Source organism: Barbus barbus (genome assembly GCF_936440315.1).
Source record: "Barbus barbus genome assembly, chromosome: 1".
Lineage (NCBI taxonomy): Eukaryota > Metazoa > Chordata > Actinopteri > Cypriniformes > Cyprinidae > Barbus > Barbus barbus.
In genome coordinates this window covers 37,923,425-37,939,615 of record NC_136729.1, presented here as the reverse complement: position 1 = coordinate 37,939,615, position 16,191 = coordinate 37,923,425, and the positions used below count along the sequence as shown (strand labels likewise).

General features: G+C 39.7%; 1 protein-coding gene across 3 annotated transcripts; it reads right to left on the bottom strand.

The window, feature by feature from the left end:
• Positions 1 to 783: 783 nt before the first annotated feature.
• LOC306880842 (cytochrome P450 7A1-like) lies at positions 784 to 15,919 on the bottom strand. 3 transcript variants are annotated; one of them, XM_079434627.1, is made up of 6 exons: positions 8,169 to 9,571; positions 6,645 to 7,492; positions 5,848 to 6,583; positions 4,448 to 4,569; positions 2,294 to 2,472; positions 784 to 1,866 (listed from the first exon to the last, which is right to left on the bottom strand). In XM_079434627.1, exons 3-6 carry the CDS (start codon positions 6,471 to 6,473, stop codon positions 1,549 to 1,551), a joined length of 1,245 nt encoding a protein of 414 aa, XP_079290753.1. In that variant the 5' UTR covers positions 6,474 to 6,583; positions 6,645 to 7,492; positions 8,169 to 9,571; the 3' UTR covers positions 784 to 1,548. The 3 variants fall into 3 exon arrangements, with proteins under 3 accessions (XP_079290753.1, XP_079290751.1, XP_079290752.1); XM_079434625.1 differs by lacking the exons at positions 6,645 to 7,492; positions 8,169 to 9,571 and adding exons at positions 13,584 to 13,824; positions 15,776 to 15,919 and having other exon boundaries at positions 981 to 1,866; positions 5,848 to 6,440; XM_079434626.1 differs by lacking the exons at positions 6,645 to 7,492; positions 8,169 to 9,571 and adding exons at positions 13,584 to 13,824; positions 15,776 to 15,917 and having other exon boundaries at positions 1,341 to 1,677; positions 5,848 to 6,440.
• Positions 15,920 to 16,191: the final 272 nt, after the last annotated feature.

Sequence of the window (16,191 nt, the reverse complement as noted above, 5' to 3'; positions counted from 1 at the left end):
AAAAAGCGTTGGACTGTTGGACTGTGCTTTTCTTCTGGACTGCAACAGTTTTAAATAATACAATTTTTGATGATGATGATGATGATGATAATGATAATAATAATAATAATAATAGGCAACGAGAAAGTGCTGCACACTACATCAAAACAGACAATACCAAATAAACAACATATACAGGATCTTATGAGCATGTTTCATGAGTCTTCCAAAGTACTGTTTTTTCTGGTTTTGAGAAGAAGAATTTACCTTTGTGACATAGGCTACTATGTAAAAGACATGCATAATACATAGCAACCTGATATATCACACACACACACACACACACACACACACACACACACACACACACACACACACACACACCTAAATGGGCACAGGTTACTCCAATAACCCTCTTAAAGCATTGGCTGTTAGTGGTCATTCATATAGTCATTTACCGTTTTATTTAAGCCTAAATATTACCAACATTTGATGATGGCACACTGTTAAAAATTTATTTAGTGTGAAATTACAGTATATTCCGAGTTACACTTTTCACAGTGGAATTTCTCTTGTATCTCACTGCACTCAGAAATTTCTTGTAAACAAACAGCATCATACTGTGTTTCTAGCTTGTCATTATTTTGACAAATGTTTTCATTTATCATACTTCTGACACGACTAGATCAGAGATTTGAATATGAATGTGCAGTGTCAAAGAGCCCAAACAAATGGGAGCATCAATCACCATTACAGTGACTTCAAAACAATTACAGTAATAAAGAAATCAATTTATCACAGTGGCACAGTTAAAGACAACTTTATAATATGAATTTACAGTAAAACAAGAACAGTAAATTACTGTGATGTTATCATCATCCTGCTGTCCATTCACAGTCATTTGATTTCACAGTAAATATCTGACTGCAGTAATTTATTTTAAAATAATTATCTTTTTGATCCTGTAATTTCCTGGCAATTTTTAGATTTTTTTTATTTTTGGCTTTATTTGACTTTATTATTATAGGCCAGTGTAGGGGAGACAGGAAGCAAAGTGGGAGAGTGGGAGAGATCGAGGGGGTGAGATCGGGAAAGGTCCTCGAGCCGGGATTTGAATTTGGGACGCCTGTAGCACAATGACACGATATGTCGGCACGTTGCCAACAAGTCTATTGGAGCCATCCTGGCTATTTTTTTTACAGTGCAGACAAACCAGGAAAAGTGACACTATGTTATAAATAATAGTAAGAGGTTCACTTACTTTTCTTACACTTTTTGTCTACAATCATGTCCACCTGATCTATCAAAGAATGCATTTTAATGTACGCTAATTAGAATCAAATATACAAATATTCATCATTGGCAGTTTACTATTGTGTCGCTGATTTATTAAGCCCATTTGTGCGAAATGTTACATTATCATTGATTTCAATCCATCTTACAAAGTCCAATAAGAACAAATCAAATCATCATTTAACATATAGAAACTAGAAAAACTGCCATTTCACTTGTCCTATGGCAAAGATCTGCATGTTCTTTCTTGCATCTTATACTTTCCATCTCCATTTCCTATCTCAATTGTTCTGCGGTGGTGTTGGTTTTCCTTCTGTATCTGAGAAGGACATCTCGTGATGGTGGCAGTATACCGAGGCCTGCACGAGTACTGTCTGGAACCAGAGTGGCATCAGGGTCACTGAGCTGTAGGTCATAATACCACAGTGTCAGTGCGAGGAACTGTTTAACCTCATGTACTGCAAAAAATCGGCCAGGGCACTCGCTAGCACCAGAACCAAACGGCAACAAGAAATGCTTTAGTCGTCGCTCATTTTTGAAGAAATTACTCTTTCGTTGACCGTTTTCATCCAGGAAGCGGTTATATTTAAACTCCTGGGAAACAGAGGAACATTTTATTTACTGTACATAGCTGTCTGTGTTTAAAAAGTCAATTTGATGCCTAAAATATTGCAGTATCAAAGTTACTACTGTATAATGTGCCTTTATAAGTACATTAAATGCATTGAGTGACATTTTATAACAATTACATGCTGTATCGGAACTGTGCAATAGGAACATTGCATTAGGAAAATCTGCAATCTTTGTAATCTTGTATACATTTAAGGTAAGTGCAAGCTACATACATGCTGCTTCCATACTTCTATACAATAACAATAAATAACATAATTCAATTCTAAATATTATAAATATCCTACAGATGGAAATGATCTAAAACCTGTCTAATTTGTATAAGCTTGTAGTTTAAGAGAGCTCATTGGTTAATAAAAAAATGATTGACATAATAAGTTTGAGCACATACTGTAGGGTTGGGGTAGATTTCAGGATCCAAGTGAATAAGTTGGGGGTAAAGAGCAATGTAATCTCCTTTTCTCACATCAGCTGTCTGACCTGAATCCAGTGTCAGTGTAAAGTCATCACTGGCAACACGTATCATCATGGAGGCACTAGACAGGCGAAGCGCTTCTTCAATAATACTTCCTGAAAACAAACAAACAAAAATAAGTATTTAACTTAGATACCACTTTAACATTTAATAAAAAATTATAAAAATATCACCTAAGCAGTCTCATACAAGAAAGAATGTTGTTGTTCCTTGTCATATGGAAAAATACAAACAAATACAAAATTCTTGATGCTGTTGGTCTGAATATCTGCATGGCTGGAGTCTTGCAATGTATCAGAAGTTGATTACTTCACCATTTTAATTGTACTATTTGAATTGAGTGATTACCTGTGTGTATTGGTATTGAAAAAAAAACACCATTTTTATTTTTATTTTAGCGTACTTGTTTATTTTAAATTTGTTTATTTATATATTTTGTATTTTTAATGGGGGCTAAAATGAGTGAGAAAGTGAAATTTTGTAAAATCCCTCTCTCTTTCAGGTAATAATCTTGTGGGGGACCAGATAGGAGCCTGAAATTTTCACAAATATAAGTCCTTTATGGTATCTACTGTAAAAATAAATAAATAAATACATGTATTAAAGCTGGTTACTGAGCTAGTAGAATTCTGGGAATAAGCCTACTGTATTCTTGGATTTGAGGAATTGCCATGAATGAACAATAATTATGTTTACAGTTGACATACAATAACTTATGCTTGCCAATGTTGTCTAAAACAGTGGTTCTGAACTGGTGCCATTTTGTAGGCCCTAGCAAACTTCCAAGGGGGAAGGGGGAACTTTTCCTTCTTTCTCTTGCAGAGATCAATCAATCAATAAATAAATAAATATGTTCACATGTGTTACAGTGCAATAATCCACCGAGCGGTACAGTTCAGTACAGTACAGTACGCAATTATTTCCGTTTCCATTGTCAGAAGTTGTGAATGGTACCAAAAAAGCAAACCGCACCGTACCACTTTTTTGGTACCCTTCCGTTGGTGTACCAAGCACAGCAAAATGTACCAAAAGGGTGGAGCTAGACGCACCGCAAAATGTTGATTGGTTGACTAGAATCGTCACTTGTGTGTGCTTAAGCATCTCCTTCACTCGTTCCACCATACTGTTCATGGGTGTTGGGCTTATTTACATCAAAGTGCGCAAACACACACACAAAAAAATGTAAGTGTATTTTAGAATTTTATATTTTTACACAGACAATAGCCATTTCTCAATATGCGTTCTTGTCTGTACTTGTGTTTTTGTGAAAAGTCATCAGTCATTGCATAAAACCTGCATAATTTTCAAAATATTACTGTTATTGTGTTATGAAATGTAGTTTTATGAGTTTTTCAGGTGATAATGTAGTTGTTTAAAATAACAATTTGTGGTTTATTTATAAAGAAAGCGCCTATTTGAAAATTTGCTATGTCGATTTCGGAGATGTGAGCTCCAGGTGATCACCGGGTGCTCAGTGCTCATGTATCCGGTTGAGAGCAGCCTTAACTCAGCTAGTCCTTCTGACATTTGCCGCTGGCTCTGATTTCTCTGTAGCGGTTAAACATGAGATATAATTTGTTTTGGTTATATAACAGGCAATCGTTGGTCTCAAGAATCTATTATTTGTTCCGGGTCATATCGTTTTGGCTGAGCACAAAGTTTCATAACTTTATATATTTATTTCATTTTACCATAGTACAGCACTGACTTTTTAGTGTACATTTGACTGAATTGTTTGCTTTTGTCTTTATTTCCTACTATATAAGCTTTTTATACTTTGTACTTATACTTTTATAATGGCTATTATTAGTGAAGCTGACATTTAACAAAAAGAGGCAGAGTTGTGCTTTACTGTATGTCATATTGAGAAACAGTTATTGTCACGCTTTCTTCTTCAAGCGAGAATGGCATCGATCGCTACTTTCTAGCATACACGACACTTAACAAGTAAGGTGTACTATTGGCAGCGGAAACGCAAGACGGATCAGGGTGTTCCATCCCGAATCGTACCGTACTGTACTGTACTGACCTGTACCGCTCAGTGGAAACGAACCATAAGAAATCACCTACCTAATACAGCCATAGAGTCCAGCTGCTCTCTAGAAAGGCAGATCGTTTGGTCCTGGTTGTTTATTTGACCTGACAAAACCCTATTGACCTCTGTGCAAGCAGCGGTGAAAGCATCAACAGACCTGAGGGTCAGAACACACAAACATACATGTACACACATTCACATGCCTCAATTTAAATAGGTGCTTACTTCATTCACTTTTACTGTGAATGTATTATCAAACAGGCCTATAGAAAGGTTAAAAAGTAAGAGACCACAATAAAAATCTAGTATTCTAATTTAATACATGTTTTCATTTCACATTATATCCTCCTGTGACCCAGGCATATATTTTGTCATCTGTAGAGGACATTATATTTTAGTTAATTTCTCAGAGACTCTAAATCTGGATGTCCTGTACAGAGCAGATTTAGGATTTTTCAGAGATACCAAATATTTGGAGGTTTGATCATGATAGCTCCTCTGGCTTGGTCTTTAAATATGACAGACATATGACTAAATTCAGCACTCTTATGGAAATATAATAATATTTTGTAATTATCATTATCAGTCTAATTTTCAAATTGTTTATCATAAATGAATATATCAGAACAACTTTGGTTGCCCTGGAGTTTCAAAGCAGAATATGTCTTTCTGTTGTGAGAAAGACATATTCAATATCATATATGTCCACTGTAGTGGGCACCAGGACATACTGCATGCTTATTAGGCATTTTAGGGAGACATAATAAGTGAATAGGGAAAGAAATTGCATATATGCCATGTGTTTCTTATGCTCCAAACAATGTAATGATGTTAAAAATGAAAATTTACAAAACCTTTTTTTTTTTCTATGGCTCTCAGGAGAATATATAAATAATTTGAATGCACAACATAATTTTACAATGTGTTAATATTTGGAATGGCCTGCTTTCGTTAGGAACTGGCATGAGCGTCACACATGCAGAACCTGATGATCCATGTTATATGGTATAACTTGAGAAGTTTTCAGAAGTACAAGTACAAAAGTTTGTACAAAGTCAGTGTCACTAGTTACTTATAAATATTGTGGAATTCTAGAAAATATTCCCCATTTAATATAATCACATTTCATATAATTTTTAATTATTCAAAATATTTTTTTTTGTTTATTTCCAAGTTTAAATTAGAAAATAGAAACACTGATCTCACACGGTTGAACTCTTCAGTATGACAACATCCCATAATGCTTAATTAAAGTTTAATCTGACAAACCATATGTTCCCTTTTACTTATTTAACACTACCAACATGGAATTAATGTTAACTTTTTTTTTTTTTGCTTACAGTCGTTGTCAGTTAGTGTTGTTGCATACTTGACCTATACATTTTAACATTGATTTTATCAGTGTCTACATTACCTATGTAATGTTCCAACTTACCTTAATGTGTAGTACAGGCTCCAGAAAGCTGCTGGCAAAGTATTAGCCTGTGATGCCCAAAGCATGCACACGTGTGTCCTTGCTTTTCCAGTTTCATCCAAATGCATGCGGTCAAATGCGTCCATTCTGCGCTGAATCAGATCTGAGATGCATTTCCGGTCATGAAGCTTATCATGTAACAGTTCCTCTGCTAAAGCTTCCCTTGCTCGCCATGCTTCTGCACACAGACCAATGGGAACCCCTGTAGCCAGTACAGGGAAAGCACGATCAAATATCAAAAAGTCTTGCATCGATTTCTGCATGCATATTCGGGTGTCTGATATGCCATCGGCCTGCAGAAACCCTGCATCCTTTCCAAACAGAGTGAGAAACCCTGCCTCAAACATGATGCGGTTTGTGAAGCTCTTAAGACCCTCTTCAAGCCAGTCATGCTCATATGGTAGACCACGTTCCAATACCATCTGCAGATTGCCTAGCATGGTCTCTGTTAGCTGCTGCAGGGACAGGCCTTGAAGTGTCTGTCGAAAAATGCAGTGAACTTCCCTATAACTCTCACTGAACAGTGAAGAGCTAAAGTCAGCATGACCAAAGACCTGTGTGTGTGAAAGAGAAAGATAAACAGACATATAAGAAACAGAGGCAGAGAATCAGGATCAAACCCAGTTATTAGCCAATGTTTTAGATTTACATTTATTCCATTATATTCAAAGTGATTGAAATGAGGAACATCACAACACTTTGTCATAAGATCCAACAATTTGTGAGTTCTCTTTCAAATATTCACTCATTATCCTCACTCCAAAGAGGTCTGTCATTGTTGGGAAATAATTACAGAGGTTGAGTCTCCTGACGACCAGAACCACCAGTTCAGCAGAAACACCTTGTGTTTTTATCGGAATGCTTTGAGAGAGTGTTCTGAGGAGCCTTGGATTTTCTAAAATATAACTTAGGGTTGCAAGCTTCAGGTTCCAGTGAAACCTGCGGTTTGAAACCTAGCTGCAAAGTGCCTGTTTTTGCCAACATATTGCATGCAAAGGGAGAAAATCACCGCATTTGAATGCACTTGGGCCCTCCAAATATTTTTTAAATATTATCCAGAGTCCATTAACATGCTCCTTATGTGATTTTAAGTGGCATGTTTGAGAACTCAGTCATCTCTACAGTGCTTCACACATCTGCCCTTCCCCACCAAACAGTGCATGATAAGGGAGACATCCAAAAGTGGTGGGGGGCCTCCAGTACTGGTTTGGGAAGCACTGTTCTAGAGAGCATTCATAAAGTATAAAAGCTCTTTCCTTGAAAACACTCTTACTCCTCGTTTTAGTACAGGCTAAGAGTGTGGGTAAGTTACATGACTTGTTCAGACATGCAGCTTCATCATGGATGTCTAAACTTTATCTTAGATGGTAACAAGTTTGCTGCATAACTTGGCTTTTGTTCTTGAGGGCCTTGATTTGTCTAATTCCTGTACTGACTTGAAATGACATGCATTTCAGTTGGAGGAGGAGAGGAAATTGCTATCTGTGTCCATGCTTAATGCACTTGTAGTGTATTAAAAACTTTAAAGTAAATTTAAAAAGAAGACAATAAGAAAAACTAAAAAGCAAATAATATAATGTTAATTAAGTAAAAGGCATTAAAAATACTTTTTAATGGCTATGTTTCTTAAGTACAAATTTGAAAAAATGACCTTTGTAGTACTGTCAAATTAAAAGTTTTAAGTATAAGTACATTATAAATCAATATATTTGAATAATCTTTAATTGTTCTCTCAAGAAGCACACTTACAGTATTTTGATGTGCTGACTAACATACTAAAGCACATGCAAATAACTTGGTTATAGTTTTAACTGTTGTCAGATATTACATTTAAACTTAATATATTTTTAATGTACTAAATTGCAACTTTTGCAACATTACTTTTTTTTGCTACATTACAAATATGTAATTGCAAATATTTTTAAACACATGACATACAAATTTCAATAAAAAATTATGTTAAAGTATTTTAGTGTACCACATGCATCACATCACCTGAGTTCTGATCACACACACCTGCATGTCGTTGAACCACTCATCACCCAAGCCATAAATACACATACCTCACAGTCCGGTCTCGTTTATACGAAGAGGACTGCTTATGATACCACAGCGAATTACCTGCTACTTACCTCCTTGTATACTTACATCCAGTGTTCTCTCCAGTGTGTGTTCTTCAGTGTTCCCCAGTCAGTCTGCTCCAGCATCCTGTCCCGGAAACCGCCTGTGTGAGGTCTGTGTTCAGCTCCTTGCTCCTAGAATTCCTGTCAAGACAAAGATACCCGTCTCATTGCTCTCTATCTGGTCAATTTAATTACTCACTCACTCACCTGATCCTGAATCCATAGCTCTGCTGTTCATCAATAAATACCTGTTTATTCACTAAATTCTCTGTTTGAGTCCTGCTTCCGTAACAGAAGACCGAACCAACACCGACGGATCAACAGCATGAGCACTCCTGATCCCTTCCAAGCACTCGTATAATGCACTCCATAGAGCTCTAAGACCAGCTCCACCACCTTCACCTCCCATCACTTCCGTCACCAGTTCCACCATAATTTCCAGTCCCATGGCCAAACCAGCGCCCTTCTCTGGCATGGCGGAGGAGTGCAATGGATTTTTGCTTCAGTGTTCCCTCGCTATTGAAATGCAACCGCAGCTGTATCCCAATGAAAAAGCCAAGATAGCCTTCATCATTTCGCTGCTGCAGGGATGAGCTTTACAATGGGCTGAGACTATCTGGGCTCAAGACAGTACTGTCACACAAACATTGAGTAGTTTTCTGAATCACTTCAGAGAAGTTTTTGGCAAACCTGCCTATGATATTTCAATCAGTGATAAATTATATCATTTGCGCCAGGGCACGATGTAATGAATATGCTCTCCAGTTCCGTACCCTTGCAGCAGCCAGCGGATGGAATGAAAGATCACTCTTAACGGCATATCGTCAAGGGTTGGAACCCAGACTGCGCTTGCAACTTGCTACTTATGACGACTCTCACGGTTTGGAAAATCTCATTCAGCTCTCCATAAGATGTGCCACTCGGATGTTGTCTTGTTTTGAGAAACAAGATCATCTCTCTCGTTGTCCTGCATTCCTCAGCCACCCAGAAAATAATAACCCTCCAGAACCAGTTAATGAACCCATGCAAATGGATAACGCTCGCCTCTCTTACAATGAGCGACAGCGAAGGTTTAACCTTGGCTTATGCATGTATTGTGGAGCTAAAGGACATCTACGAGCGCCCTGCCCAGTCCGCCCACCTCGACTCCTAGTGAGTGTGATTCAGCCGACAATTCAGAACCTGAAACCACTGTCAATTGTTGCTATGCTTACTGCTCCTAAATTCTCTCTTCCAATCTATGTCCTCTTCGACTCCGGTTCTGCCGGGAACTTTATTTCAGGAGGCCTCTGTTGCCAGCTCAACCTCCAGACAACCGCCACCAAAACCAGTTACCAGGTCCAGTCGGTAACCAGCAAAACTCTAAGCCGCAAGGATGTCTGATTCAGTGCCGGCCCTGTCCATCTAAAGATTGGACTTTTGCATGAGGAGGAGATACACCTACTGGTTCTGGAGGGATCCATGGCAGATATCATTCTCGGTCGACCCTGGTTTGCACAACATGAGCCACATATTTCCTGGCAAACTGGTGAGGTCCTGAAGTGGGGTAACCAATGTTTTCCTGGCTGCTTCCCTCATGTTCCTCAGCCCACCTCTCTCTGTGTCAAGACAGTAGCCCTTAATTCCACGTCCCTAGAAAGCCCTCTGGAGAAACAATCAGTGTCCATTCCCACCTGTTACTCCCACTTCAGTGACGTGTTTTGCCCGAAGAGGGCCTCCCAGTTACCTCCACACCGGCCATGGGACTGCGCAATAGATCTTGTACCGGGTGAGCCAGTGCCCCGTGGAAAGATTTATCCATTTATCCACAATATAACGGTAAAGTTCTGTTATCCCCTTCCTCTCGTCCCAGCGGCACTTGAACATCTTCGCGGAGCCACCGTGTTCACCAAGTTGGACCTCCGCAGCGCTTACAACCTCATCCAAATACATGAGGGGGACGAGTGGAAGACAGCCTTCTTGACCCCTACTGGCCACTATGAATATGTTGACATGCCATATGGCCTTGTCAACGCCCCCTCCGTATTTCATGCATGAGGTTCTCCGGGAGTATCTCCATAGATTCGTGCTGGTCTATATTGACGACATCCTCATCTACTCCCGGAGCATGGCCGAACATCGCCAACACATTGCGGAGGTCCTGAAATGCCTGAGAGACTACCAATGCAGTGGCATCCAGATGGACGAGGGGAAGGGAGAGACTACCAATTATTCCTCAAGGCAGAAAAATGCTCCTTCCACCAGTTCTCAGTGCAGTTCCTTGGATATTACATCGACAGCAGTGGCATCCAGATGGACGAGGGGAAGGTGGACGCCATCAGAAACTGGCCCACTCCTGCTACTATAAAAGAACTCCAACATTTCCTGGAATTCTCGATCTTTTATCGCAGGTTTATCCACAATTACAGCACCATCTCCAACCCTCTTACCAACCTGCTATGTAACAAACCCAAGTCCCTAGCCTGGACACCAGCCGCCTCTGAAGCCTTTGAGAAACTCAAGAAAGCATTCACTAACGCCCCAGTCGTTGTCCATCCAGATCCCAGCAAGCCGTTCATCGTTGAAGTTGATGCTTCCACCTCAGGAGTGGGTGCAGTATTGTCTCAGCAGCAGGGGACACCAGCAAAACTCCATCCATGTGCCTTTTCCCGTAAGCTCAGCCCGGCGGAGAAGAACTACGATATTGGTAACCGAGAACTCCTTGCCATCAAACTGGCCCTTGAAGAGTGGAGGCACTGTTTGGAGGGAGCGCATCATCAGTTTACAGTTCTCACTGATCACAAAAACGTGCAATATCTAAGAGAGGCCAAGAGACTCAATCCTCGCCAGGCCCGGTGGGCTCTCTTCTTCACGTGCTTTAATTTGACTATTTCCTATCGTCCAGGTGCCAAGAATGTGAAGGCCGACACCCTGTCTCGTCTCCATGCCTCTGAAGAAGTCAATGAGGAACCAGAATCCATCATCCCCGAAAAGCTCATCGTAAGCCTCATTCAATGGGATTCCAGTCCATTCACCTCCTCCAATGCTTCCACGGCCACTCCGCCGGGCTGTCCACCCGGCTTACAGTATGTCTCCAGGGCTCAACGCACATCTCTCATCCAATTAGCTCATTCATCTCTGGGCACTGGCCATCCAGGGGCCAACAACACCCTATCGCTGCTAAAAGACTGCTTCTGGTGGCCTAACATGGCTCAAGATAGTAGAAGGTTCGTCCAGGGTTGTGCCAACTGTGCCACGTCCAAGAGTCCACGCCACTTACCATCAGGCAAGCTTCTTCCACTGCCCGTTCCCAATCGTCCCGGGTCACACCTAGGAGTGGACTTCATTACTGACCACCCAGCCTCAGATGGTGACACTTGCATACTTGTGGTCATTGATCGATTTTCTAAGTCATGTCGCCTTCTCCCCCTCAAGGGTCTTCCCACGGCAATCCCTGAGGACATTGTTTCAGACTGAGGACCACAATTTGTATCCAGGGTTTCAAAATCCTTTTTCAAACTCCTAGGTGTGACCATCAGCCTGTCATCGGGATACCACCCCCAAACGAACGGGCAGACTGAAAGGAAGATCCAAGAGATTGGATGATTCCTGCAAACCTTCTGCCATGGCCACCAGGACTCTTGGAACCAGTTCATTGGCTGGGCCGAGTATGCCCAGAATTCTTTGCGCCAGCCCTCCACCGGAATGACTCCTTTCCAGTGTGAGCTCGGCTACCAGCCACCCCTGTTCCCCTGGTTAGGGGAAACCTCGGAAGTACCATCAGTGGACTACTAGTTCCGAGAGAGCGAGAGGGTCTGGGACGCTGCTCACCACCAACTTCAGCGTGCAGTGCGTAGGCTCAAGATGACAGCCGACCTTTGTAGATCCGAAGCCCCCAAGTACCAACCCGGACAGAAGGTCTGGCTGTCAACCAGGGACATCAGGATGCGCCTACCCTGTAGAAAGCTCAGTCCCAGATTTGTTGGCCCCTTCACCATCTCCAGACAAGTCAACCCGGTTACCTACCAGCTCCAGCTCCCTCCTCAGTACAAAATTCACCCCACATTACATATTTCCCTACTAAAACCTTACCTCTCACCTGTTTCTCCTTCCACAGAGCCTGGCCCGCAGGAAGAACCCCCTCTCCAACTGATTCTAGAAGACGGCGCCATCTATGAAGTCAAGGAGATCTTGGACTCCCGGCGCCGAGGTGGTCAGCTGGAGTACCTAGTCGACTGGGAGGGGTAAGGCCCAGAAGAAAGATCCTGGGTTCCCAGAGATGATGTCCTAGATCCCACACTGCTCGAAAATTCACCTGGATCGTCCAGCACCCAGGGGAAGAGGTAGACCACCACGACGTCAGGGTCCTCGGCCCTCTGGAGCGGGCCGTGGAGAGGGGGGTAATGTTACAGATCGACCAGGCTCTATCACCAGCCAATCACAGGGCACTCCCTCACCTGAGTTCTGATCACACACACTTGTACGTCGTTGAACCACTCATCACCCAAGCCATAAATACACACCTCACAGCACCTCACTGTCCGGTCTCGTTTATACAAAGAGGACTGCTTATGATACCACAGCGAATTACCTGCTACTTACCTCCTTGTATACTTACCTCCAGTGTTCTCTCCAGTGTGTGTTCTCTAGTGTGCCCCAGTCAGTCTGCTCCAGCGTCCTGTCCCAGAAACCGCCTGTGTGAGGTGTGTGTTCAGCTCCTTGCTCCTAGAATACCTGTCAAGACAAAGATACCAGTTACCGTCTCAACGCTCTCTATCTGGTCAGTTGAATTACTCACTCACCTGATCCTGAATCCATAGCTCTGCTGTTCATCAATAAATACCTGTTTATTCACTAACTTCTCTGTTTGAGTCCTACTTCCGTAACAATGCATGTCAGTACATTCGGCAGTACACTTTAATCATATCTCAAAGTCAATATAAGTAATTATTTAATAATGAAGTCATTTTGAAATAATGGAATTACATATAAAGAAGCACTTCCTTAGTGGCCCAAAATTCTCAACTAATTGACTTCAGTATACATTTTAACTATAATACATTTGAATTTAAATGCAATTAACATACATCTAAACATTACATTTATTTTTCATACAAGTATATTCTTTTTAAGTATATTATGTTTGTAATAAGTAGTCTTATAGTATAGTTTTATAAGGGTTGTGCTTATATGTGAACAGGACATTATCTTTTTGGAAGAATAATTATTCATTTGATGGGTTACTTAGTGTAAAGGTACAGTAGGCCGACCTCCTCTCAATGCTTTCCCATTGGATGGTGGAGGCTTTTGGGTAGCCTTTTGGGCTACCTATTGTCAGTAAGGGAGATATTTTTGCAGGAGCAAACTGGGCATCTCCACATACATTTATACATTCTACAGATTATATGTCACTGTGCCTCATAGCTTACATTGTTAATGAATCTGGTTCTTTGGAGAATTGAGAGGCTATTGATCATTCTTTTTAAAGAGATAAAAATTAACATTCAAAGAAAAGCCTCTGGAGATCAGAACACAACACTCTCTTGATCCAGGCTTGTTTCATAATACCCCACCCCCTCGTATTGAGTCACTTACCCGGTGTGAAAAACCAACAGCAAACTTCTGAAAGTCAAGATGTTTGCTTTGCCGCATCACAATGGAGAAAGAAAAAGGGTCTGTTACAAAAGTGAAGTACTTCCCAGCAATCTTACATGTGAAAACATTCCCATATTTTTTCTGTGTCTCTCTTAAGAAGCCTAAAGGGTTTGAAACATAATCCAACGTGACACCAACGAATGGCAGCCAACCAGTAATCAATGGAGGCTCCCCTTTTCGCCTGTAAATAGACACACACAGTAACAGAGAGCATAGTTAGCAATTAAAAATTAATAATATAATCATATAGGACATATGTTTTTTTTTTAGTTTTGTTTTAATAATAAACTTGTCACATTTCCTGTAGGCTATAAAGTAGAGCAGTGGTTTTCAAACCTGTCCTATAAGCACCCCTGCCCTGCACATTTTGTATGTCTCCCTTATCAGACACACCTGATTCATCTCATCAGCTCATTAGTAGAGACTGCAAGACCTGAATTGGCTGTGTCTGATAAGGGAGACATACAAAATGTGCAGGGCAGGGGTGCTTGTATGACAGGATTGAAAACCACTGAAGTAGAGAAATGTTCTCAGTTAGCCACATGCATCATGTCTGATATGTATATTTGTAAGATCTCTACATCATTAACATAGCCTATAGGCCTATATATAATGGGGCTAAAGGCCCACCTTAAGAAAAAAGGTGCTATTCATTGGGCGTAAAATGCGTATAATTGCAGAAAAAATATATATGTTGTATTGAACATTAATGGAGCAACAGATTTTGTGTGAAAATAAATAATTCAAGTTGTTTATTTTGTTTAAAAATCTTATAAATGTATGAGGTGGCAACAGGGGCCTTTTACCCCACACACAGGGTAAAAGGCCCACCGGCATGGGGTAAAAGGCACACAGTATTGATACAAATACTTAAGCTAAAATAATGTTTTGTTTAATAATGTCTAAAATAAAGTCAATACTTGTTCAAAACAATCACTTTAGCAAAGTTTGTACTGTTTTCTGCTTAATTTGAAAATAATAATAATAATAACATTTTTTGTTCAATAAATACACTGTCATTAAAATATGTTAATATAAAAAAATATATTTTTAAATACAGAAACAAAATTTTAATAATTAACGATTCTAAAAGTATTGAAGGAGATCCAATAATAATTGAAAATCTATTTACAGTAGTAACAGCAAAATATATTTTATTATATGATATGATTAATATCATGTTTTTAAATATGATGGTTTCATTCTAAACATGGTGATTATCTCTAATATGGACACATACATAATATATGATATTTATAACAAAATAATATATCAATATATTTACCATCTGAACCATGCCATGTCAACAATGGAAAAGTCAGCGATCTATTAATTATCATGTTAATTACTGTGTGCGTTTAGCCCCAACAGCAGAGGCGCTTTTTACCCCAAAAACCATACTTTTACATAATCTATCGTTATTTAAAAAATTGTTGCTTTAATTATCTTAAACAAAACTGAAAATTGTTAAGAAGACCTTTGTCTCAAAATATATGCATTAATTTTAGCGATTCTCATTTGCTACTTAACGTTAAATATATATATATATATATATATATATATATATATATATATATATATATATATATATATATATATATATATTAGATCAAGTAGCTAAGCACAGAATCAACTTTGCACTGCTGCGCGCGATCGCGTCAAAGATCAGACAAATAAACACGTGCATCTTGAAAAGCAAATGCTTTGCAAAGTGCTATGTTTTTGTTATGTGTGTGTGTGGCAAGGATAACTTTTTTTATTGTAAATGATATTTCAAAATTAATAGTAAGCAGATTTAACCAACATATTACTTGATATACTAACACAGACTTAACATATTATTTATTGAAGAATGTGTTAAAAAATTTGTTCTATGTTTGTTTCGTATAGTTGTGTTGTAATCCGTCTGTTGCGCTAATAATTAACAATTTACCATAGCTCGTAGTATGATAATTCTACCATACGTGACCTCAAACTTCAGTTCCTCCTGTAGTAACATAACGCACAGCTATAACCATAGCATATACCTTACTTTTTTCGCTTGTTATACTGTATGTGCACTAACCTACGACCGTTAAGCGTGAAGATCTGAGTTATTCAAAAGAGACTTCTGTTAATGAAGTTCATCTCACCTTTTCCGTGAGTAACCGCATATCCACACTATCCCAAATGTAAGAAGAATCGTCGTAATAACGACAAGAAAGGTAGCCATTTCGGGTAACCTGCGTTTTGCTCTCCCCCCTAACTACATTTTTATAGCTTCCCTGACCTCCCCTTTAGACGCGCCCCGCAGCAGACTTGACGCAACTCACACACACACACACACACACACACACGTTTGTTTTTGTGAAAAGTGGGGACATCCCATAGGCGTAATGGTTTTTATACTATACAAACCGATATGTGCTATTGCCCTATACCTAACCAAACTTAGCCCTCACAGCAGACTGTGCATTTCTACTTTCCTCCCAAAAAACTCACTCTGTATGATTTATAAGCGTTTTGAAAAGTGGGGACATGGGGCAATGTCCTCATAAGTCAACTTCAC

Bases quoted from the DNA above. Each gene is read 5' to 3' on its own strand.
- LOC306880842 (XM_079434625.1), bottom strand. From the start codon at position 15,855: ATGGCTACCTTTCTTGTCGTTATTACGACGATTCTTCTTACATTTGGG. The intron at 13,825-15,775 runs GTGAGATGAACT...GTCTATTTACAG, and splicing joins TGCGGTTACTCACGGAAAAG to GCGAAAAGGGGAGCCTCCAT. The intron at 2,473-4,447 runs GTAGGTGATTTC...GTTTGTTTTCAG, and splicing joins GGACTCTATGGCTGTATTAG to GAAGTATTATTGAAGAAGCG.